A 26,226-nucleotide genomic window follows, 5' to 3' on the forward strand; every position below is an offset into this window, starting at 1 on the left:
CATGTCCACACTTAAAGACACCCGGCTTGGACGCGTACTAGCACGCGCGCTCTCATTCACGGCACCTATTATGAGCAGAAGCCTCTTGATCAAAAGTAAAGATTGCAAGCTCGTTGATTGGCCCAGATGTTGCTTAATTGTCCAATCAGGTAAATTTATTTGATAAACCAAACAGGACAGGGGCGGGAGGAAGGTGTAGCACTACTGCCGCCCACCTGTCCACCTCTCCTCCTCCGTGTCGCACCCGTCAGCATTATTACCACTACTACCACCCCCACCACTACTGCTACCTCATTCTCAGGTTCCTACTCTTCATTGAGATAGCAGCCAGCTGGACAACAGTATCCTACACATAACTCACACAACCAACGAGCTGTGTTGGGAATACTTGATAGCTTCTTCAAAATCAGGACCGTTTAAGTGGAACACAATCAGGCGGAACAGCAGTTTAACACTAGTCTCTCAAACAAATAGAAACCCCGTTCCATTCCTACTGGTATGCTTCATGAAATTTTCACTTCATTTAAATGGAAAAGTTACTTTACTTTTTTCCTGCAATATCACATAATACTCAAGCTAGTTTACGGAAGTTCCTTCTCATAAACCACTTTTTCATCAAAAAGAAACAGTCACAATATATCTTCATCGAGGCCCTATTGTTCAAAGTAATATAGTCTTACGCAAGCAATAAACAAAGAATACAACTGAGCTAATTTGCAATTTTTATTGTAATCTTGTTAATTTAGATGTAAAACGAGATAATACCTTATTCTTTTTAAGTAGAATTAGAAGACTTGTTAATAATAGGTGTTTTTATGATCAAATTTAAGATTAGCGACAGACATTGCCCACTTTTCGCTGGCTAAGTATCCCCAAGGGCTGAAGGCAAAGTGTACCATTGAATACAATGTTGTCATAGGATGCATCCCATTTTGAACAAACAATTCCTACGGCCTTCGGTTTTGGCCGCGTCCTGAGAGTTTCATCTCAAGTCGGCAGAAGTGCAAAGTAAATATGCGGCCGTCCAGTGTGTTTTCAGGATGTTGAGGTCAAAAGTTCAATCGAGCTGCAGTTTGGATGAGTAAATTTGAAATGACACTGACTGACGGGATAGGATGCCATTCATTAATCAAATCAAATACAATCCACAAGGAACCGTTAGGTCTGAAATGAAGTCTCAGGTTTTTTTCCACCCCTAAATTAAGACCGCTGGTGAGGGCCTCATTGGCATCGTAAGTCCAGGTAGGAGTGACCAGTGGACTTCTCGGGTGGTGGGTTAAACGTGAAGTAAGAGTGAGGGGTGCATACCTTTCAGATGAATCAGCTACGGTGATCGGAGATGCGTGAGATGTCACGACTCAGCATGCGCCGCTACCAATCGCACCTGGGCGAGATGCCCGAGCCCCTGAGAAAAGTCGCCATTCTGGGCAAGCCTGTGTTTAGCGCCGGCCTCGAGTTTTGTTGGCAGGTCTACGAGGCTCAACTGCAGGAATCGAAGGAGGTGAATCTCATGTTGCAGAGTCCTTTAACAAAAACTTGATATTTCTGTATGAGAAGAGTGGGCTGAAGTCAATCGCCCAACTTGCGATAAAGAGGATTTAGGATTTCATGACAACGTTTTGTCCTTAAGTCTTTTATTATGTTCCTTGTGCCTCCGGCGTTAAATTTTAACAGTAATGAAGGTGCAGTTATTTGCTGAGTTTTGGTACCTAACAATCTCAACGTATATAGACTACTTTTAACTAAATGAAGGAAGAAGGATCCAAACACTTACGCCTCTCAATTTTTAATTAATTTAAGCTATTCATTCGCCTCGACTAGAATCATGGTTTTGGCACTTCATATCAGCTACACTTCAGAGGTTGTTTTTATGTGTTTTGTGTTTTCATAATGGGCAGTATTAACCTCAGGGTTGCTCACGTCATTGATGATTTTTAAGGCAAAAAAATAGCCCTAATAGAATGCATCACCCCACTTTCAAAGATGCTTAAGCCTAAAAAAGTGCCGTAGGACCTTGCAACCGCCAGAGGAAAGGTCAAAAAGGCCATTTCCTGAAGTGAAAAGCGAAATTTGTTAAAAATGTTTTACCAAAGTCTGACTATGTATTCTGGTTGTTGACAAAAACACTGCTAAAAACAGGCAGGATGCTTTCAAGTGCATGCATGCATATGCATATGGGGCTACCAGAGCGATTCATTCGTGTCTGCATTCCTAGATTTGTTCAGCCTTTGTTCTTACCAAACTTGTCACCGACAAGACGGGGAAAATGAGGAAACGCGAAATAAATTTGGAAATCTGCCGCAAGGAAATAGGGACTCTGCGCAATCTGCAACACAAAAGGATTCTCAAGATATTCACCGAATCAGAAGAGAACTGGTAAGAACTTTCAGCGGAGGCATAGGCGGAGCTGATACCAAAGCAATGTAGGATGAGTAATAAAACCACGAAGGTTTTTCAAATCTTTTCGAACAAATTTATGCGTCATTTGTCCTGCATAGTTCTCTCATTAAACTTGGAATTTGACTTGTATTTTGTACAAGCAAAGGTCTGCTTTAGAAGAACAGATTTGGTATTGATAAACATTCACTTTTTAAATTTAGCTATTATCTCTCCTGGATCAGTGAGCCTTTAGCGGGCACACTCCAATCTCTTCTCGACAAATCTCCAAGAGGAGTAAGTCAAAATGACTTACCTCGCAGTTTTTCCATGAAGCAAAATCAAGATGGTGCTTTGAATGGGATAAAGTGGTCACGAGGGCGAAATTGCCCCTCCCACTAACCTTTGAGCTTTCAGAAATATGGAAGCAGCTAAAAAGAATGTTTACATGTTATAGGTGGTAATGGTACTAATTTTGATAACAAATAATGAAAGATGAGGGCCCGGGTCTGAGTAACATTGACGTGAAGTGCCTGACGTTTGAATTTTATCATGCTAGAATAAAGATTGATGGGTGTCACCTTATTCACAGGTGCATTGGGAAGTATTTATACATTAAAGATTCGTCAAAATAATGTATTTCCCTAATTTTATTTTTGCTTACCTAAACTTCCCTTCCATATTGCTAGAGTCAGCTTATCTTACGGTAATTTTGGAGCACATTATTGAACTGCAACATATAAAGAGCAAAAGTAAGGCTAAAAAATGAATGAATTTTTTTGGAGGTAATTTCTTGGACACCATTTAAACATTGCTCTAGAACTGAATCCTCATTCTCATTTTAGCAACTTCTGGGGATGGAGCTGGAAATTATACTTGGAGTTTTTCAAGTAAGCATTTGGTTTTTTGGGTGGGAAGAAAAGCGCATTTGATATCAACAGGTCCAAATCAGAGCTTAAAAGATTTGCTTGGTCAGGCAGCTACTTTAAAATTACTGGTTTAAATTACCACATCCCCTTTTCCATTTTTGCTGCACGCGAAACAAAATCTGGAGAGAGTAAATCGCGGTTAAGATCAAACTCATCACAGTTTTCCATTGATGAAAGAATCTAAAAGACAGCTGAAAGTCTTTACCTTTGTTGCGCTCTAGAAAAGAAATCAGCTAGCTTCAATTAAAAATTGAAATAATGAATCCTTTTAGTGTGTAATCTACTCATTCTTTGGCCCGTGTAAGTTTAGAATTTAAGTGATGTATGCATAACCAGTAACCAAAAGACATTTCGCCCTTTTCTAATGTCTTCTCTACACGTAGTTGATGGAGGCTTGTGGCAAATTGTGGTTCTATAACTTCAGGTAAACAGTCATCTAAGTCCCAATGCATTACTTACCCTCCACATGTGGTAGCATTTTTGGGTCATCATAGATGTATAACTATAATAATTTCTATTTAGACTTCTCTATCTCCACATTTAGGTTGAGGAAGCCGACTTACAGTCCATCTACATTTAAAGGATAAAATGGTTGTCCTACGTTCCTAGTCGCTCGTCGATTGTCATACTTACTTCTAAAAGGGCAAACAATATGGACTTTGCATAATATTTCTGCTTTTCATTAATAATGGCAGTCATTGATGGTAAAGTAACCATACCCTGGAAGAGCACCTTACAAAAATACCAGCAGTAAAAAGTGGTGATGTACCACACGGGAGTGCCAAAATACGCTAAGACTTCGTTGAGTAATGATGGTTTGGCCAGAAAATTTTATGATCAATGAAATTTAACCAATTTTAAGCAAATATGCTCCAGCAATTTCCACTGCTTTTGAAGAGGCGAGTCCTACAAGAATGACCAGGCATCATTTGTTGATTTTTTTCTAGGTAACAGACGCTCTGCGTTACTTGCATGGAACCCAGAACCTGATGCATTGTAACATTTGCCCATCATCCATTTTTGTCAACATCTGCTTCCAGTGGAAGTTGGGTGGATTTGGACTTGCGGAAAGCAGTGCTGACTCAGTGAAGGTATGTCACGACTCACAGAAAGCTCGGTTTTGTCTTTTATACACCCGAATTGGCTCAGACTATAGTGGTTTTCATAAATGGGCTTTAACGTAGAATCCAAATTCTTACTAATAGCAAAATAAGCGCAGTAATCCGCGATTCAATTCTCGATGCTTCAAAATGCATGTTCAAATGAAACATATTTATACATAGTAAATAACTGACAAAGCTGGCATCCATCACTTTGGTACTTGTAGCCACGCGTAGTAGACGTAAGGATTAGTTCAGAGCTTTCGATTGTCTTAAAATTCAAGGGACCTCACCGATTAACGTCCCCTTTATTCAGCAGACATCCCAGCTTATCAGCTAACGCGACTTTTGTCGTATCGGCGATTCTTTACGCACATAGTATCCACCCTGAAAGACACATCATGAATGACGATTGGGTTAACAGGAATTTGCAAGCATTTTTACGAACGAGCCTCGATTTTAACAAACGAATTTGTGGTTTTCATGGTTGTTTTACGCTGGATTTTATGACTAAATATTACAACACTATTTAAAAATCAGTTAATTTGATTCAGCCTACACCGTCATTCCAGACCTATTGCAGGTTTACCAACTACCAAAAGGAGCTTTAAAATTAATACTCTCAATCATTGACAACATTGCATCCTCCTTCGTCAAAATAAGGCTAGCTTCACGGGTTTCAACCCGAAAGGTGGGAGGAACTTGCAGCCAGACCTGGACTACATTGCACCAGAGGTTCAGTTGCATCACACAATGTCTCCTCTGGCGGATATCTTCTCCCTCGGCATGGTGATCTGCTCTGTCTTCAACGACGGGGTCTCCCTTCTCCATTGCGAGGGCAGCGTGGCGAACTATGTGAAATGCATTTCATGCGTAAGCCAGAGGCGACAGGCCTGCAACCATCCCTTAACCGTGCATTTACCCCTTCCATCATACTGAAGTCGTTTGTTAGAAAAAAGCTGTTTAGCGAGTAAATTTTACCTTCTAGATCCACCATTATAGCCGTTCTCATAGGATAGTAGCTTAGTGATCTTATTTCGGCAACACTATTGTAAGCATGCAGTTAAGCATGGTAAATGACGGATATCTTGAGAAGTCAACCAATGAGGTAATTAGATGTAGCAGGGGTAGGAAGTAATTTAAACTCAAGCCTTTATCACTTGTTTTTAATGTGTTTTAAGGTGATACCATCGACACTCACGTGTGAGTGCAAATATACTTACGCATTCTTGTGTCTGATGAGCATAAATTTTAAATTTTTTTAGTAAAATAGTGCTTTGAAGCAAAAGCCCCGTGGTTTTTTAAGCCTAGTTAATTCTGCTCGCAACTTCTTCACTAATTAAACCATAACAGATAAAGTAGATTCGGTGTTTTGATGATTCACAAATGCTTTTCTATTTACTTTAGGAGATTAACGTCTGAGAAGTTTTGAAATTATTCCTCAAGAAAACTACCCTCAATATTTAAATTACAACAAGCTAAACCGAAGTAAATATTTGATAACTGGACTGGTTTAGCTTCTATTCTTATTTAACCATAAATTAAGATTTAAAGTGAAGAGACAGGCGGTAAAGAAGTTGGTAAACAATTGTACTCTTACAAGCACATATGACTAACGCCCCTCTATGCATTTCAAGGGTATACTGTGTATCTCATCTGCTGGGAATACCCATTCACTGGTGCGATACGACGTTCACACGCGGTGGAAGCGGTAACAGCTCACATCCTAACCTTAATAGTCCTCCTTTCATGGGTGCTTTAGCTAGTATTACCCCGTGGCACTTCGTGTTAAAATAGAAAGGGATAGCTATTGTTAGGCGTTTCATTCATCCATCGTAGCGCCTGGACCGTCCATAATGTCCAAAGAAGTCATAATACTAGGGCCGAATTAGTATTGCTGGCGTAGAGAAGGGCTGGGAAGGGGCTACTGGCATGGCCTGGAGACTAGGCGATCCGGCGGAGCCTTTATTGCGAGCGAAGCCAAAACGAAGAGCTAGCAATATACTATACTATGTTAACCATGGATACTTGCTTAAGTAGTCCAAAAGTCCTACAGGCTGCATATTAGGTGCTAATTTATTTTAACCATTACTATACCTCTTGAAATAGCGAGAGCATTGACCTTTCTAAGTATAGCTTTTCCATGGGATATGAATCATATCTTAAGCGATTATTTAAATTTCCATCTTTTTTTCCTTTCTTCAAACCAAGTCAAGCTATCGGAATTCACAGCTAATTGTGTCGCCAAGAGAAGGTTCTACTGATAGATAATCGAGTGAGGATGGGCTTTTTTCGCACTATCCTTTTTAGTTGTTAATGTGCCGAAACGATAGAAAGAATTGAACCGGCTCAAAAGAGTAGTCATTTTTTGCCACCTTATGCATATCCCTCTTTCCTAATTAGACTTTTCATTTAAAATACAACGTTTTAAATAAGAGCCCGAAATAATAATAGTTGAAGATTAAATACTTTATCTTGGCAAGATGTTCTACTCAATTGTGCCGTAAAATCGCATCTAGGTTAGCCAGTTAACGGCCTTTCTTCAAATTATGGCTAACAAAGAATGATAAAATTATTTACGTGTTTACAGGGCATAGTAAATTTACTACATAAATTACTTTTTTTAGTTACCTCAAAAGTTTCAAGAGATCAGTGATCGAATGCCGAAACCCCTAATTGAACCAGTACGAAAGATGATCAGCCAAGATGTCCGAGAACGACCCACATCCCAACTCCTTGCCCTGGTAGGTTTTGTCTTCCCAGTTAGCCTTCCAGTACCTTGAATAGATGCAAGCACTTTGTGCACAGGCATTAAGCAGTCACTTTAGTTGGAGTTTATTTAAGGTTGAAAGTATCTTTGTTTTCTACTGTATAATATCAAAAGTGTAGTTGGGCACAACATCACGTCACACGATTTGGTGACTGAATTTTGGCATATCGGTGGTTTAAACAAAGAGCCCCAATACTGGCTCATGTTGCCTGATGGTTTTGTGTAATGTCTACTTTAGCATCCGAATGCCTAATTATCCTCAAAATTGTCAAAGTCGAGAATCTAGATGTTTCAGGTATCAAATCCAAATTAGCGCTTTATTTTTAGGTCTGCTTATCAAAATAAATGTGGTGACATTACAATAGAGATTAAAAATAAAGATATAAAACCGGATTACAACTGAAGGGGGGGGGGGATGGGGATGAGGGGGAGGGAAGGAGAGATAATCGCATGAAGTCAAGACGCAGGCTAATTTGATTGCCTGTCATCCTACTGTCGCTGTACTGATTCATTACTTCTTCGCGCACCTCAAGTTACCTTGTCATCCCTCTTTGCTGCTGGTGGAGATAAACACTTCACTGCTATTACGCTGAAAGAGAAATGCTCTAGCCTACATATAAACCGACCACATTTTCAGGGCTCTGCATGGTATGCCATTTACGATTAGCCATTATAAGTCCATTAAGAATCCGACCATCTGGACATCCTACGATAGGTAAAGTTTATGTCCACAAATATGAAGCAAAGTTTTCATCAAGTTGTGAATTCCTAACTTCCATTTTGCAAGTAACTTTGATTTCAAATGTCAAATCGTAGCTAAAATTGTCTCGAACGTAGACAATCCATGTTGGAACCACGAGGGCATTTTCAGTCTTCTTGGCTAAAGTTTTGGCTAGGTTTGACATTTCTCTCTGCTTCACAAAGGTCAGCGGCATACAGGGGTCATGACAAAAAGATAGAAAAGGGTAAACAAGGTCTACAAGCCGCTATATAGCAAAAAAACAAGTGAAACATCTACTATGGGCTAGCATTGAATAAGATGAGGTATCGCAAATGCAACGCCTGTTTATTTATTCGGGCCCTGCTTTACAAGTGCGCAGGTGGTTACACTAAAACTGCGTCCCAAGCGCTTTGGTAACATTTTGAAACGAAGTTACCCGGGGAAGTTCTTGATCCGAGGCCAATTACATTTTTTAAAAAAGGCCATTGAGAAACAGTTGAATTAGTCCGTCGAAAGTACGATTACACATCTGCGTGGTTGTGGTGGTCGGTCTCTCACCTTTAAATCTAGAAAGTAAACTTGTGGAAACATGTAATTACTTGGTAAAGTTAGGTCTACTGAAACCACGGTTCTGTTCAACAAAGCACTTGTAATTAATTAATTAATTACAAATCTCCATGTTATCTTAAATGTGGATTTAAGGTTCTAATTTTCATTTATAAAGCTAATTGCACCAAGGGATATACAACAGTAGCCCATGGACCGGCATTGTTTCGAAGCAGCCCTGGTACTTGGAAGAGGATAAAGGTACTCGATTAAGGTATTCATGTTGTGGACGAAGAAATGCGATTCCATCTGCATCAACAAGTCTACTGAAGTGAAGTGGCAGAAGTCATACTAATCAGAGGACCATGAGTGCCCTATCATTATTGGTTTGTTTGACAGCAACAACACTAAAGAAGACAGTGTTTTGAGCAGAGATAGTCTATTTCATCTAATTTTTTTCTACTGGGCCAAATTCTTGCATTTTCCCATATTATAGGCCTAATTGTCAGTTTTCTCTACTACATGGCTAACTGCATAAATGAACTGAATGTATGGAAAATTTGCACCCTGATGGAGACGGGGTGATGACCCCACTCTCTGCAGGGATTCGTGGTAATCCATCATTTTAGCAATGTTTCGTACACATCATTCAAGGCGATCCATTTGAGGAAGTAGTTTTTCGACTTTACCGTAATTTACATTGAGGGTGAACACCGATATATTACAATCCATTAGGAAAGTTTTCCCTCTTTACAGTCCGGACCCCAAGTTCCAATCGCTATCGATGGAATTGTGAGGAGTGTATGCGGCTATCCATAGAGCTGTTTTGTTGTCAAATAAAGGTTTAAAATCTGCTTAAGAAATGTACCAGTACTACAGCTTATCGAGACTACCCTGGAGACCAAAGAAGACATAATACTTGGGTAGAACACGCCTTTATATATATATGGTTTACGGTTAGGCTTGGGGCTACTGGCAAGGCCCGGAGGCCAGCCCACCCAACGAAGGTACAATGGCGGATCACTTAAGCGGCCTGTTTACCAACATATTATATAGTATTCAAAATTTTTATAAGTGTAACAGCACTTTTAGCTCACCATTTCATGTTCAGTGGAAACGTCGATTTCAACTTAGCTGTTTGTCGGCATGTGATGAAGATTTAGGGAAGCAAACTAACCTGACTCATCTCATTGACCTTCTAGGTACTAAAAACAGTAACTCAAACGAGACATTTAGATAGCATGTGACTTTTGATGGATGACCCACCGTTATAAGGATGGTTATTTATTCAAATGCACTAGAGATGAGTCAAGTCACATTTTGACTGCATAAATTAGAATGTCCGCAATGAAATAAACATGTAGCCTCCAATCCGGTGAATTGCTAAGCTATGGTAAATTAAATGGCGAACCCTTTGGTTAATTTGCATTTTAGTCGACTTGAGTACTTCACATTAAGCTTTTCGCAGTTTGTTCAATGAATAGACAAAAATTGGACAATTTTGGAATTGCTATTTGTCAAACGATAAACCGGCCTCATTAAAAACAAAAAATCCCCCGTTGCATCTGTAATAAAAACAAGGTTTTTCAAATATGCCGAAAGCACAAGATAAGAATAGGCCGATGAAAATTTCCCATGACTTCCAAATATCGTTTCCACGAAAGCCATGTCACTAGTGTGTAAAACTGCTGTGTCTTATTTGGCTTAGCTCAAGCTCTTCAATGAACCCTCCCTCCTCTCGTACGAGGGACTCTTGACTCTTCAAACTCGATCACAAAATCAGATCAAGGAATTCTTCAATCGTTTCGCCAAAGCCATTCCCGAATTTGATGAGGTAACAGTATTTCCTTGGTCACTGGTTAATTTAACCAGCCTTCCCGTGTATTTCGAAGTCTTTGGTAACGGCTGAATGCATCACATAAGTGGCTCTTTAAATAATCAAAGCCATAAATAGGGTCTTTAATGTCAGAAGATCCCCGTAAGCCATCAGAGGTTAAGTTAGTTGGAGTCCTAAGGCCTCAAATACAAGATTTCAAGCCTCGTGTTAGAGCTATTTCTCAATGAACTCGTTACTTTAAGAACAGTTTATGTTTGACTTCTTGACAGGTTGTTAGTATTGCGTGCTCCAGAGGCCTACCACCTTCAATTCCCAGTCACAATAAATTATCTAATCTTTGACAGTTGCGCGATTATTTCCCAGGGAATTTGGTGTGCACAAATATATATTAGTGATGTGAAATAAAAATGAATTGTCTTGGGAAGATGCTTCTCGAGTCTTCCAACCAAAAGGGCGAAAATCGAGGTTAAAACAGTTGCTTTCACTGAAAGGAAAAACATGTCAGGCACACAGCATTGCTGCTTCTATTTAATTCTAGTTAATTAAATAAATTGTGCCTTTCCTTTTTGGGGACAAATGCGTTTTCAGGTAAAAACGGTTCCTAGCTGAATAGACACGTAAAAAAGACGACAACGCCCATCGGGTAGAACGACAGATTTTCCTGTTCATTTAAGCCATTTAAAGTAGTTTGCACCAAAGAGTTGGTGGATGCAATGAAGCGGGTAGCCCCCTCCAGCACAAATAAGCTGGTATTTTGAAGTTTTTGCGGAATGTGCTAAAACTTGTAGTGGTTTTGTGCATGCAAAGCCTGACCTAGTTTCGCCGAAAACCAACATCTTCAAGGGGTATTTTGCAGGACTTCCGTTACAAGAAGGTGCTTCCACTGTTGTGGGAGTGGTATGACAGTCACCCTGATCTTCAGTCCTTCGTCCTCCCCTCCATCCTAGCCGCCACTCACATTGCTGAAAGGGCTGATTTCGATCTCCACCTGCACGACCGACTCTGCTCCGCACTGCGGAGTCACAGGAGCAAACAGGTGAAGGATGTATACAATCCGTACAGACTAGCGAGTGATGCAACTATACCTTATTAAAGGTGTTTTCTGTCCCATTTTTTACGTTTGTTGCTTAGTGGCTGTTAGGAACATTGTGCAACTGACGTTACTTCAGTTCTTGGCAAAAAAATAATTATCTTCATAAAACCCTATTGTTCAATATATGTTGAATAGAAAAGTTGGTGCCAAAAGTTGGTGAGAATAAATGGGGCGCCACTTTGTCATTTCCACCTTTCCTACGTTGCACCTTTTAGCATTGAATTAGCTAAATGCTTATACGGGCATAAACTAATAAAGATGTTTTATGCTCACATAAACTTATTTTTAAGTAGGCGTCATTAGAAAAGCCCATTTGCCGCCATTTGGCAGGAGATAAAAGATGTGCTTTTTCGCTTTTACGATGCACCGGCCTGCATTCTTGATACTTCTGCCTTATCGTAAAACTAGATTCGAAAATGTGGTTAAACGTATCTGCGAACCTTTGTTTTGGGGCATTGTGCCCAGGACGATGGGTTGCCGCTAGTTTACCCGATTTCAACTGCTACCTCTGCCTCTATTACTAGTCAGTCTCATGAGCAGGATTTGCCCACTCAGCCTTTGTTCTTTTCTCATAAAAATACTGCATAGTTGTGATTAAAAAGTAGTATACGCGTAAGGAGTCTCCAATCTTCTTAAAAATATAAGAATCTTAGTGTACCTTGTCACTGTCAAGAAGAGGTTAGTGACAGATTGTACGTACTATTAATACATGACAAAGTGGGGGAAATTTTCGTTGGGATCTCAGTGAACATTGTGTACCTGATGCAGAGAGCAGAATTTTTATGGTCTGTGAGATAACGCATCGTTTTATAAGAAGTGAAGTATATCAAGGTTTGCGTCCTTTGAAAATAAAAGTCACCTACATCTAGCTACTAAACAATTTATATGCTCACCTTAGACGTGAGAAGTCGGAGCAGGAATGGTCTCTGCACTCTACCAACCTGTTGTAAGTAAATTTAAAAAAGACACTGCAAAAAATAATCAAAAGAGGTGGTGCTTTCTTGACAGAACCCAAGGGAATAGCTCATGTACAGGGCAGTGGTAATTATTAGGTCACGGACCTTGGCGCTGCCGATCGGAGATGCACTCTCTAATAACAAAGTAATTATAGGCTCACGAGAATTCTTTTGACAAGAATTTTTGCTCTTTGAAACTGCTTCTGTCTACACAGCCTAACAGGTAGCTAATGGATGGCACTTTTCATTTTTTTTTTAAGCCAGACAAATCATCAGCTGGACTTTCGAAACGCCCTTTTCACTTCTTTAAGGCTTCAGTTGCATCGAGATGATTCTGCTGTTATAAGTTCATACTTATTAGATTCTAGCACGTAATTTATTTCATCCCTTTCAGACAAGTCTAGTTGCACTGGATTTGGTAGAATTCTTCATAAAATACCTCACATCCGAGGAAATCGTTGAAATAGTTCTACCCGACATCGCCAGCTGCATCAGGATTGGCAGTCGCAAGTCCCTGGTAAGCGTACTCCAACCTTACTCTGAATATTCCATTTGAATAGTTAATTTGTTTGGTAATGTTTTAGTAGGGGCAGTCACCGTGAGGGAAGGACTCCTTGAAATGTTTTTGAGCTGCAATAATTTCATGTTGAACGAGGGGCTGACACTACGCCTTCTCTCCTTATAACCAGAGCATTAAAATTTCATTTCACGTTTTTTTCCAAATGTGCAGTAGGAAAACAGGAACTAGGTTTTTGGTTAATGCAATATTTAATTTGCCATTAATAATTGAAGTAGACAGCACTGGAGATGCTAATCTTTAAATTTAGAGGTCTTAATGAATTTTAAAGAGAATTTTTTATCTTCGGTGAAATGACCAGTGTAAAATGTTTTGTCATTACTGAAAGACATTTGCAGCGGAATATCCATATGGCTTGAGTTTGATTCTACAACACTTACCGGTGCTAAAATTCTGTGCACATCAGTACTGATTTTAATGTCCTAGGACCCGGTAAAAAATGCCGTCTACGTTTTGCACGACTATCTTGGACCAGAAGAGCTAGAAAATCACGTCTTTCCACTACTAAAAGACGCTATCGAGGAGAACGATTCTTCTGGTTTGGTATGTGAGATTGCCTTTAAAATATCTAGTGGATCTTAATCTAGTTGTGGATTATTTAAGCTGAAGTAGGCCGGACACTAGAGTACATGCATTTTTCTATCTTTCCTGCTGGTGAGACGTTTTGTTCTCTCATATTTTTAGACCAGTTTATTTTCTCTTATTTTTACTATGCACAATAAATATCTAAAAAGATAAGGTAATAACTTACAAAGTGCACAGATTTTATTCGAAATCGTGGTTAGAATGGCGCAAGGTGACACCAAATATACGGATTGGATCAGCTGACCAATTTATTATTTAAACCCTCCAGAGACCGTCTAGAAATGGAGCTGTTTTCGTCCGTTTGCGAAGTAAAATTTATCTCCTTCATGGGAAGCCCTCTAAATACGAGCCGGATTGCATTGGATTAGAAGGAGGCGGTTAAATTTACTTCACATCTATAGACTGCAATGTCTATGGAAATTACTATCCCTTAAACACTTGGCACTTAGTTTGATTGAAGAAAATTAAATGCTCTTATTCCTGGCTTTCTAAAATAAGTTCGCGAACCACTTATTTATCCATGATTGTTTTTCAGTACCTTGAAATAGGGACCTTTGACAATTACGGGAACTTCCCTCACTTCACTTCACTCACATTGCAAAGTTATTAAGCTAAATTTTGACAAGGACACGCTGACCTCAGGCACATTTATTCCCCTCTGCATTGAACTTTAAAGTCATTATTGTCGGATAATACTACCTGCTCTGCAACAAAACGACAGGTAAAGAGAATGATAATTGCTACCGTAAAGTTACAACTCCCTTCTACCCACCATGCGTGGACTTTCTGTAAAAGACCCTTTTCTGTCGTCAGCGAGGCGGAAGAGTTGATGCTCTCAGCAGGTAATAATGCGCCCTCTTGTCGAAATCTTAGATTCAGAACGTGATGCTGGATTGCATAGAAAGTCTCGTTCCTCACTGCAGACCGGTATTCGTGACCAAGGACCTGCTTATCTTCCTGGCCTCCATGCCCACTGCCAACATCGAAGTTGTATTTAATGTTGCAGGTAATGTTTTTAAGCCCAACAAGTACGTTTCAAGATGATTAGGAATGAGTTAAAATGGACGCATCAGTGAAGTGCGCCTCAAGCTTTACTTGTTCACTCAAATCGTGTGATAATCCAATGCATCACTGACTGACCTAAACTGAAATGTCCTAACTCTGAAGCTTGGATTTTCTCATCTTCGACTGGTGCCACAGACGCGTAATACGCATTCGCAATCGGTCCAGCAGTACTAAATCGTGTTGCAAGCGGATCGGTTGAGTTTTAAAACAATAAAACAGATGCATTATAGTCATTGTCTAATGGTAATCGTACTACTTTGATTATTTGTTTAACCCGTTGTTTTGATTTCATGGGCACTTGAAGCTCAGACTCTGTACTCCCACCCAGCGGCAATACGTCGACAATGCACATTCTGCCCTAGTATTGCGTGTTCTTACATTTTCAGGAAAGACTCGGAGCGCTACAACAAATAAGTTATTAACTTTCGAATTTTAGGATTTAAAGTTGAATTTGTCAAAAGGAAAATAACAAATAATTTGACAATGGAACAATAAAGCACCTCATTTTGGTAACCAGTTTTCCTCTGCCCTAATAGCGAACGTGTTTTTTTCCTCAATTCACCTTCTTCTCAAAATGACACTTAAAAAGAAAATCGCAATTCGGTGATGGAATTTTGCGAACTGCCAGTTATTGATGAAGATCTAGTTTCAAAAATAACACATATTAATGCGAGGTTTTGTGTGGATTGAAGATGCTTGGAGAAGTTTTCACTATGGCAACATCATCAGAACTAAATCATTCGAGCATAAGACTCTTAGTACACCTCCGGTCGTTTGGCTTTTGGATGAGTCTATCAAATCCCAACGTCGAAGCAATGCAGCCTCCTGTGGTATACACGACCGCAGCTAATCTTTTCGAATCATCAAACACCTGCACTCCCTAAAATATGCACATTTCGCAAACTCAAGCATGTGATCAAGAAATATTGTTATCCTCTTGATTGCACGAAAGTGTACCTTTTGAAGAGCAGGCAAAATTACGTGTTGCGTCGCGAGTTTCCGACTAGTGCTTATGGCATAATAAATAGTTCAATTTTTCATTCAATTTTTTCCTTAACCTCCCCATTTTTCAGCAATGCAAACCGGTGAGTTAAATCAGCATTTGACTCACAACAGATGTTTGGAGCTCCGTAAATTTAAAAATGCAAATCCAACAGACCCTTAGGCAACAGTCATCAAGCGCGAAAAGTATTGAAGCACTACGAGACTTTCTTGAAGGTAAAAGAAGACATAATAACAGGGCAGAATATGCACTGCTGACATATAGAATGGCCGCTCGGTTACTGGCACGGCCTAAAGGCCACGCCACCCAGCAAAAATACAAAAACGGAGTCTTAAGTGCCCTTGAAGAAAAAAAGGAAGTGTTAAACGAATGATTGAGGCATTATAGTACCGTATTTTGTTCCTAAAAATCTGCTTTTTGTCTTGCCTGAGTACCGCCACATTTGAGTGTGTATAAAATGACGGGCTATGACAAAAATGCGGTGGTTGTTTAAAAATTACTCCTCCCCAAGATATCAAATTTCACTCACTCAAAGTATGCCTTTTATTACTTTTTTATGCCAAGATAACTTTCATTTCAACCAGTCTATATCATTTCTGGAAATTTATAAGACTGCTTAGAAGAACATGCTATTTCATCATGCTTACTTAACACTTAGCTCAACAGGAAGGTAGTGAACATGAGACGTCAAGTGATGCAGTAATTTCATTCTTTGTTTATTAGGCATCTTTCGTAAGGTGCTTTGCGACTGCAAGTTCCATGTCCCCTACTCGCTCATCGCGACAAAGCTACTGCCTCCACTGATACCCCTGCTCATCTCAAAGAAACTGAGTCTCACAGAGGTAAGTTGATGGCTTACTGAGTTCCTACGTCCGGCACTCGTCTGAAGTCTAACCGGGATGACGTCTGGGACTCCTAGGCGCTATGTATACCTCTACCTTATGTTTTTGTGCCACATTTAACTGGATTTAAGTGATAATTAAAATTGCAGCTCCAATAGCTAACTTTAAACTACTTAAGAACTCGAAGAGCCATCAAATGTTTACTTTTGAATTATACCCTCATTTTACCACATCCCTATGAGTTGGACACTTTCTGAAGCGCATTAGTCTCCCCTTACTTATCCAAAATGTGCGATGGATTTGATTCACGAGGATGCCTTTTTACTACAAAATTTAATACTAACTTATGAAATGCTACAGTATGGAAGAAAATGCAGACGTCTTCTAAATAAAACAGGCTTTTCCCCAAGTTATAGCTCTTATTTTCCCCTGTTCAGGCCCTATCATCACTTTTACTTCAGTAGACTTAGAAGTTATTTGCACTTTTAAAACTACCCCTCGCTTAAGGCTACTATTTCCGAATGAAGCAACACTTAGAGGGTACACCACGCAAAAAAGGGTAGACAGTAGAATCTTATATGTCACAATCACCTCTTTAATTCTTACTATCATGAACGTCGAGGACGGGAAGCACCGAAGGTATTCCAGTCACACTGAAGCAATTTTTTTTATTGAGTGGAGGCGTTCTGTTGCCCAAATTCGAAAAGAATCTTTAAATTCTTTGGACCCCTGTAAAAAAATCTCTAAATTTAGTGGTAAGTGAAAGGCTTTGTACTCAGCCGTGAGATTCATAGTTGGTAGAGATCTGGGCAGGAAGCCTACGTTGCATGGCCATTCTCCTTATTTCCACGTTTTTTCTTTACATTGCTTCTGTTAATTTACATACCTAATTTGTTGATTGCTCTCCAGCAGTGCCCCTCAACGCCAAGCTCTGGGAAAATTGATAGTGTTAAGTAGGCACTAATCATTCAACTTAATTATCCATTACGGAGGCCCTCTTAAACTTATTTGTAAGCAAAAGCTGATGTGAATGTCAACTAACAAATGATATAAATGTGTTCACCGTGACTATCCCAATGAGAACCAGAGCAAAAGGAGTCATCCATCTCCTAAAGTGAAGTTGAATTGTCCACTTTTCCAGCCCAATGTGATACTTGGATGGATTTAGGTTTATTTGTTTTACCACTTTCAACAACTTCGTCTTCAACTTCAATTCATTCGCACTTATTCAGATTAAGCGCCATGATCTTCAAGATACACAGGATGAGACGTCTCGGCTTCGTTCATAACGCCAAATTATCAACCGTGTCTAATCATTTTCTGCCATCGACGATGCTTCTGCACTTATTGTTTGGACAAGTAATTTCTGGTGCCTGTAGGAATTGTGGCAGAATTGGAAAATCGTCATCGATACTGTGCGGGTTTTCAAAACAGCACCAACAACAATAATTCCATTATGCATGCCCTCATCATAAAATAATTATTCCTGATTCATTTTAATTAGCTTTAAAGCCTGATTACATTCATATACTCTTTAATTGATAATCCTGTTGTTTGCGCATTATTTGTATTTTGAAGGAGCACTCTGATAAAGTTAGACCCGGAAGTAATTTTTAACCTCCAGCACGTCATAACTCAAAAACGCAGTGTCGGGAGACATGATAATTAATGAGGAATCCATTGAATTCTGGCATTTCAACAACACTTATCGAACGTACCAATCCTTTTTACCTACTACCCGATGTGAGTAGAGTCATGACCACCATATTTTTTGCCACATGATGTTATCTGCATTCTTTTCACTTGACGACTTTTGTTGTAGTTTTGCGCTCTCATGGGAGTGGCTCGTTTGATGCTGGAGCAAATTGACCGAGGAAGGACAATCGAGTATTCACGAAAAAAAAGTCTGAGTGCAGATGAGGGCATCATGGATTACAAGTGAGGCTAAACACTTTCCGACTTCTCCGCCTCCACGACTCTCGCAACTGTTCATCTTAATGGCTTGAAATTCGCTTAGGTTAGGGACTTCTCAGCCAGGCATATTGCTAGTAGACTAACAAGAAAGTGTAAGACTATCCCATTTTAAGTGAGCCCCAGTAACATGGTCAGTTGTTTGTACTCCCAACTGAAGCATGGTTTTCGGTAAGTTAGTTAATAATTTCGCTTGGTGCGAGCTTCATACTATAGAAGATTTGATGGTTCTCAAACCAGCAGTCAAAGTGAGTTTATAATTTCCTAGCATATCTTTTACACCAACCAGAAAATTCATTGAGCCTCAGTACTGCCCATTCTGTCCTACTGTGCACGGGTAATTGCAGTTTCGCGCCTTCCCTATTATGCATACACTATAAAATCTCTTAGCAGTAAAAATTCTACAAATTTCGGCGAAGTCCACCTTGCTTTAACCCGATGTTTGGCTTTTCAAGGGCGCCTCAATGTGTCGGACGTACTCAAGCGAGTAGCCATCGCAAGGATGTAAAAAGTCCCATTAATGGAACTGTGGCTTGATACATCCACGCGTAACCGATTTACAGAGCAACACATTTTTTGCAAAAGAAGAACCATAAAACCTCAGTCTGACTTTGCTTGTATCAAAAGCTTTTAATCAGGGCCCTACTGAACTTTATTGGTCAGTTCGTTCTCCACGGCCCTTATCGTGATTTCGAATGCGCCAATAAGAGTAAGGAAGTAGTAATAGACAAAAAGCTAGCCACTTTTCTTTCCACAAATCAGGCAGCATTCTGACCCTCATTTAGCTCACATTTTAAAATGCACTGTTTTGAATTGCGTGCATTTTATTCCAACATCAAACAAACAGGCATACCATTGGCTGTCCTCCAGCAATTCACTTTCTCCCCACACGACTCTTAGTGTGTGGTGGACTGCAAATGCCGTTTTTCACCGCGAACTTCTTGCTAAGAACTAAACAACTGTGGTTAAGACCTCTTCCTTCGCTAATATTTGAAGATGCCAAAGAAAAAGCTTTGTCTTCAGAAATTGACAGCAACATTCAATTGGTTAAAAGGAAGTGCTATTTTTACAAGATAACACGATGCAAAGCCTACCTGTGAGAAGGTTTGCATTTTGGTATTGTGAGAGGGAGAGATGTGCTGTCCTACCTCACCTTCTGCATTCCATTGTCCATATTTCTTTAAGTAATTGTCTCCTCCTTTTGGTATTACTATCGGGCAGTCACATGTGAAAAAAATTGACACTTGGGAAGTGAATGTAAGGCAAAAACCCGGGGGCCGGTTGCTTTTTGCCCCTAAAGACAAAACATTTTGTAATGTTTGGGTTCGCAGTAGGCTTGTTTTCCACTGGGAAAAGGTTGAAGACCGTAACTATGTTTTTCTTTCGCTTACTAAATAATTTAGCGACTTTCTACGATGTTGTGGTTTCTGCTAAATGAATCGTGGAAAATTTTTTAATTACCTTACTCTATTAAAATAAATGATGCTCATCAAAGTGTATAAAATAATTTTTAAGCACAGATCAAGCCACGTTTAGCCCTCTTTTACTGTCGCTAGCCTCAAGAACCTAAAAGATTCTAAAAAAGAGTTTGTCCTCATCAAATGACAGGTTATTTTCTTCTTTTTGCTAACAGTAGGAAATCCGAATGTTCTAATTTGGCTAATATCGGAGGTTAGGGCGAGCCCCTAATCACTGGTGCGCAATTATGCTCTGAACTTCTCCAATTGATACTTTTAGTGTCAGAACGAACACCGGTTACTACAGAAACCTCCCTCTCATTTCCATGCAACAGCCCACAATTGACTTTTCCCGAAGTCCTCCTAATCCCAACCATGTCAATCTGTCGCGCCCGCGATCCCATTCCTCTGGCCAGTTTTTTTTCTTTTACAATTAACTGTCCAATGTCGCATCTTGTCAACTTGTTAGCTTAACGTTAATGTTTAGCTTTTTCTTTTTTAAATTTATGATTCTTGAACGAAAGGCAGGAAACTCTCAGTGTCATCAGAACAAGTAATGATTTATTATAGTAGTGTGACTAATGTGACTTTATAGACGCAGAAGAAATATGGTCAACGAAAAAACAAGGATGAATATTTCTTCATCCCTTCTCTTATAGATTCGAACGCTTTCTCGATTGGCATCCAGTCCAGTACGTCTCCTTGGAGTTCTAGTCGACAGTTCCTAAGTCGACTTCGAGCTTCCAGTCAGTGCTCGGAGACCATGCTCCAGAGAGGTTCCACACCTTTCGGTAGTTTCATCTCCCCCAACAAAGTAGTTCTAGCATAAAATTTGATGCCCTCTGATGCAAACTGACTTATAAATTAGTTTTTAGTACTATGCAATACTGCAATCTCCTATCCCACTACTATGTGACAGCAAATCATTTTAACTTTGAATTCGGTAAAGAATAGAGTGAAATTGGTTCCACTCTTTCAAAAATAAATACGATGACAATTGGTTCGAAAAGTAGAGTGAATGCGTTCTGTTAACTTTGGGCACTGTCCGCAGATGCGCAATCATGAAAGTTGTTTTTTTATTCATGAAACTCAGCTGAAACATCCTCTATTGTCGGAACAGCAAATCCATAGTGAACCACTACTTCTGTCCCGGCATCGTAAAGCTTCCGATAAGGATCATTTTCAGCCTTCTGGCATGTTTCCATACCCTATCATACTTACGAGTATTGACTGCGTCAACGGCTTACCTAAAGCTATTTCTCTCCTTTCGGAACGTGCATTTTATTAGGCTTAGGCTGTGTGTGGGGATTATTAATTCAAAAATTAATCACATGCGTGTTTGCTGCTTTGCCCAGCTGGTCTGCAGTACCTGCGGCCACAGGACAAGACACGTAGCAATCCCAGCTTTGGCCAGCGGCTTTCACTAAGCCTTCTGCCCAGGGCCTCAAGAGCTGCCTCGTGGAACAACTCGGCTACTGCACTGGCGGCACTGAAACGACGTCGCTCCTCCGGCGGCACGTCCCCACGTCTCTCGGTAGGTTACACCTATCCAATGCCGCCTTTCTTCCAATCATCCTACATTGCGTCTCGTAGGCGAAGAATTGAGTGGTTACATTTTGTTAAAGGGACCGATGCCTGGGAGAGCAAGTGGTAACATCGGAATCACGTACACCTGGTAGCGTGAAGGCTGTAATTTGGTTGCCTGACTTATCGAATAATATTGCGTAGATTTTAGGCACAATCGTTACGCTGCGTGGCCATATTTTGTTTGAGGCTTCGTTCTTATGAATATCTTGTTTGTTAAAACTGCTCCTAGCAACGCAATGTCATTTTGTAGCCAGTAGGCTTATGAAGTCAATATTGGTGTGTATATATGGACCATCAATGAGATTTCTTAAAGAGACATGTATAGGGAAATTCGAGGTGAAGTGTGGATGGGATCCAACGGTGAGTTCATTTTGAAGGTTCATCAGGCTCCATAAAGTTTTCGATGTAAAGATAATCAAACTGATATAGCTTGGTTAGCCAACAAGGACTTTTTAAAATCGCTATATTTATCCTATTTCTTCTTCCCTCTCCCCTTGCATTATGCGTCTATGAAGCCTTCCATTCGGACTACTTTAAGGTTTTAAAACTGCGGATCTTAAAACTCTGCTCGTAACTTTTTTGTTGCAGTTACACTACTATAGATGGGAATTACTAGTGTGGGAATCGGTGCGTAAAACTTTGATTCATTACTGAATGCGATATGAGGCAAAGGGCAAAAAATGCAGCTGTCATAGCCTCCACACAGCGCCCACTTCAATCTTTGGATTTTTATTTTCACGACTTCAGTCCTTTATGATGGACACCTTATCGCTAGTTGTGACCAAATGGGCTGTTTCAATGTTTGAAGTAACAATTCCACCCATACCACGACTAGGTTAATAACGAAGGTAGAAAAAGTAATCTTATTTTAGCGGTAGAAGAGATTTCGAGGCCGCGCATGCAAATCACATTATAAGCATTACATACCTTTGGGGAATTTAACCATTCCCAGATGCCGTGTGCTTAAAACAGCGATCACAGTGTCACCAGATAGACATATTTTTGCTGGTCCGCAATAGATGCTTATAGCATTTCTACCTCTTTGGATGCATTTCCACAGGGTATTTTTAGAGATTTTAATTACATTCAGGAGCCCAGTAATGCGTGATTTGTAGGCAAATACTTGTAAAGTACACGCATAGCAGTTTTAGAGTTGGGTGTTCGTCATCGACTCCCCTTCATGTCTTTACATGTGGCTATTTTTGGGCGGACCAAGGGGCCGATGTGTTTGTGTGCTGAGCATGCGTTATCTGATGTCGTCTAGTCTGCCCTTTTACTTTTTCCATGCCCTCCAAACCAGACACAAATACTATCCACTTCATTTACTGTCATCTAAAATTTGGAAATGTTTGAGCAGAAAGGAAAAGAAATAGACCGGGGTGTTGGTCCCAACCGTTCTAAAAGTGCAATCACGAAATGACGCCCAATGGGGCCCTTCTGTAATAGGCTGCACTGGGAATAACTAAGGGAGCAAAATCAGCAGAGCAGTTTAAGTGGAAATTTCAACGAGATGGAAATAATGCGTGAAGGTGCATAATTAACTAATGAGTGACTTTTTGAAGCTATGTATAAAAAAAGCTAACCACTTTCATCCTCTATGGCCATTCAGTTTGGATAATTTCCCCGTTTGTAAGATGCTAATATAGAGGTCATACAAACTAAACACTAGAGTATGCAAATTTGTACTTTTTGGATTCAATGCAGTCGGATAAGAAACTCTCTCAAAAACGAGAGACAAGTTCCCAGTAAGGAAAATGCGAAAAAAATATTGGCTTTTACTGTTTGAAAGCCACCACCGGAACCACCATATATACTAAATGTGAAAATATTCCTACTTATCGAAGTTACATGAAAACTTTTATATGCATAAAATGCCCTATTTGGCCAGCCTATCCAAATAGTCAAGCATGGGGTTCTCTGCCATCTATAAGTTGTAGTTTTAATTACTGTACTGTTAAGCGGAGATTACTGTAGGTTTCCTATGCCAAGCGATAGGTTTGCATTCTCCCTTCACCAACCAAAGATTGCTTTTGTTCTCGGCTGACGGGCAGAATGATCACTATGACTACCTGGGTGTGGGTAGTCGGACGGGCACGGGCTTTCTGGACCCTCGACGCCACAGCTATGGGTGCTCGGGCACCTCCTCAGCCAATTCGCTACTCACCGGTGGAGTCTGTGAGGGTCCCTTTTCCTCCAGTCCTCTTCAGTCCGGTCAAGGTAGCCGACGTCCCTCCGCTCCCATCTTCGATCGGAACATGGGATCGGCCAGTTACCGTAGGATTTCCCTACTTAAAATATCCTAGTTTCTTGTTAAAAATATCTTTTTCTCAATCTACAGGTTAGCTGTGATCTTGGTGTACCGTTAAATTCGGTTTTCCAGTGATGATATTGAAAAGAAATCGCCCCTTTTTAATATAAGTTTTCAGTTCCGATACAGTTAAATCGATCCTACGTGCAAAAATTAGGACATTAAATTCTCCTGCTTTAAAAATAGGTCATCGTCAGTCTTTTATTCAATTGGGGTCGGAATGTATTATTGCATTGAATCCTATTACAAAAACTCCTGGGTTGTCTAGCAACCCCGCTATGCAGAATCCAACTTAATAACGAAATACTACACTTTTATATAGCCGAACAGATATTGCAGAGTTGAACACAGTACAGCATTTACTAATACACATGACGGTAGATAAGGTGGTGTACATTAAACATGCTGGTCACAATGCGTTGCGCCCATGCGTGACAGTTTGCATGACTGGTGGGCAAAGTAGCAGAGTTGTGGACACAATCTTGTCTCCATTTCACACCACTCCTAAACCTAAAAGTGCATTCACACATTGAATGGTCATTATACCTAATAAACGAGATGCACAGTTAATAGTCCAGCTCAACTTTGGCGCTATGGATGATGAAGATTGACTTTTCAGCAAGTAGAGCCTTCCTATAATTTCTTTGATTTGGTGGTACGACTTACTGTTGGACAGAATGTTATACATAGTGACACTCATACGGAACTACGTCACCAACTTATTAAAGCCCATTTATTTTCCTGTTTTCTTGGAAAAAAACAAATTATACCGCTATTAAATTTATTGTAAGCACTGAGTTATTGCAATAATCTCAGAAATTCAGCATTAGAATGGGATCAGAGTTAATAATTTGCCAAAAACGCATAGCCAATAGCACATTCCTTCAAATTTCAAAAGATTCCGAAACCCTTTGTTGTTCATATAAATTTGAGCTTTTGACATTTCTACCGATGTGTCTGTTCCTTGAATATGACAAATTTATGCTCATTTTATAGAGTGGTCGCTTTAAATATGTATTAGTGTAGCGCCCCGAGACTTCCCCAAAGACGAAGGTAAACATAGTACCAGGACAGAAGAGTTGAGCGAGCTACTGGCATGGCCCGGAGGCCATTCCGCCAATCGGAAGTACAAAGGCGGAGCCTCAAGGGTCCGCGAAATTAAAGCAAAGGGTTAAACAAGCAAGCGGGGCATTGTACTACCACTCATCCAAATTTTTGTCTGTCTAAATGAACTGAGGTATACACACATTCATGTCACTCCTAATTTCGAAGCCCTGAATTTGATTTCCATTAGCCTGTCAAATCCTTTGTCTTTCAATGCACATCCCCTAATTACCGTTTATGCACGACTCGAAGGAAATAAATAAAATTTCGGTGTAACTTATGAGGGATAGCTACTCCCTTTTTATTCAGTTGTATTTTCTGATTAAGTGAAGGGCTAGTTTGTACGAAAGTGGCCTTCAATTTAGCTTAGATATTTGCCGTGATATTTTGGATGGTGATGCAAAATAGTTAAGGGACAAGCTCACAATAAGTAAACGTAGACCGCCGCATCGGTCAAAGTCATCTTCGTAGGCGCAGCAAGGCCAACTAGTGGGGAAGAGGAAGGGCTGCTGGGCTGTTAACATGAATGGAATAATATGCTACCGAGGTAGTGACAGAAATCCGCCAAGACTGAAGACTAAAAAGAGGGGAATCATCTCTTTGTAATGACATGGTCTGTCTCTACACTGCCTTGGCTTACTTTTGATAGGCTAGGGATAAGACTAAATGTATCCAAATCCTAAATGCTAAAAGATTCAATCACAAATGTACATTTATAGTCTAAACGGTTACCGGTTCCGTTTTTCTCAATTCAATTATTCCTTTTTTTGGCATTTTAGCGCAAACAGGACATTCACCTTTCACCGGGCAGCCTCTGGAGAACGTTTTCAGCAAGATTGTGGTGAGTTAGTTAGCTAGGTTAGTTAGGTTTCCTCTCTGAAGTTGAAAGAAAACATGACATTAGGGCAGAAGGTGTATTTGCGACGTACAGAACGGCTGGAGAGGAGCTACTGGTCTGGCTCGGTGGTCATACCATCCAACGGAAGTTCAAAGGCGGAGGCTTAAGTGCCTGCGAAACAAAAGCAAAGAGTCAAATACCAATTTTACAAGGTTGACCTTTCCCCACGTTTATTTAAAGCTTTCTTACAGGAGCACACAAACTTTCGGGTGCTCTCTCACTAATTTTCATTAATGTTGAGAGGGAGAGACAGATTGTCATACGACATTCCTACTCGGAGAGAGAAAATTGTGACCATTCGGATTTACTTATATCACCATTGAATGGAAAAGTCACTTGACTGGGATAGTTAGTTTAGAGGGAGAGAGAACATTCAAGCAATGACTTATATTTGTTGTCTAAATCTGCAAATCTGAAGGCATTTCTTAGCCATTAGGGCAGTACATCGTAAACGTAATCGAGGAAAGAATCTTAGACTCTATACACCTTGGGCTCATTAAA

General features: G+C 40.1%; 1 protein-coding gene across 1 annotated transcript; it reads left to right on the plus strand. All coding sequences in view use genetic code 11, as the record gives it.

Annotated features, from left to right (window-relative positions):
• Positions 1–1,339: 1,339 nt before the first annotated feature.
• On the plus strand, positions 1,340–25,832 carry EGR_10140 (SCY1-like protein; the record flags this gene model as incomplete). Its single annotated transcript, XM_024499389.1, has 20 exons — positions 1,340–1,501; positions 2,216–2,376; positions 2,601–2,673; positions 3,222–3,266; positions 4,253–4,396; positions 5,069–5,278; positions 7,033–7,149; positions 10,151–10,276; positions 11,136–11,315; positions 12,723–12,845; positions 13,332–13,448; positions 14,364–14,496; positions 16,282–16,400; positions 18,223–18,338; positions 20,164–20,243; positions 20,488–20,619; positions 21,184–21,362; positions 23,467–23,689; positions 25,607–25,668; positions 25,710–25,832. 20 exons carry the CDS (start codon positions 1,340–1,342, stop codon positions 25,830–25,832), a joined length of 2,625 nt encoding a protein of 874 aa, XP_024346194.1.
• Between the last annotated feature and the right edge of the window lie 394 nt (positions 25,833–26,226).

This window comes from Echinococcus granulosus (genome assembly GCF_000524195.1).
Source record: "Echinococcus granulosus chromosome Unknown EG_S00193, whole genome shotgun sequence".
Classification (NCBI taxonomy): Eukaryota; Metazoa; Platyhelminthes; class Cestoda; order Cyclophyllidea; family Taeniidae; genus Echinococcus; species Echinococcus granulosus.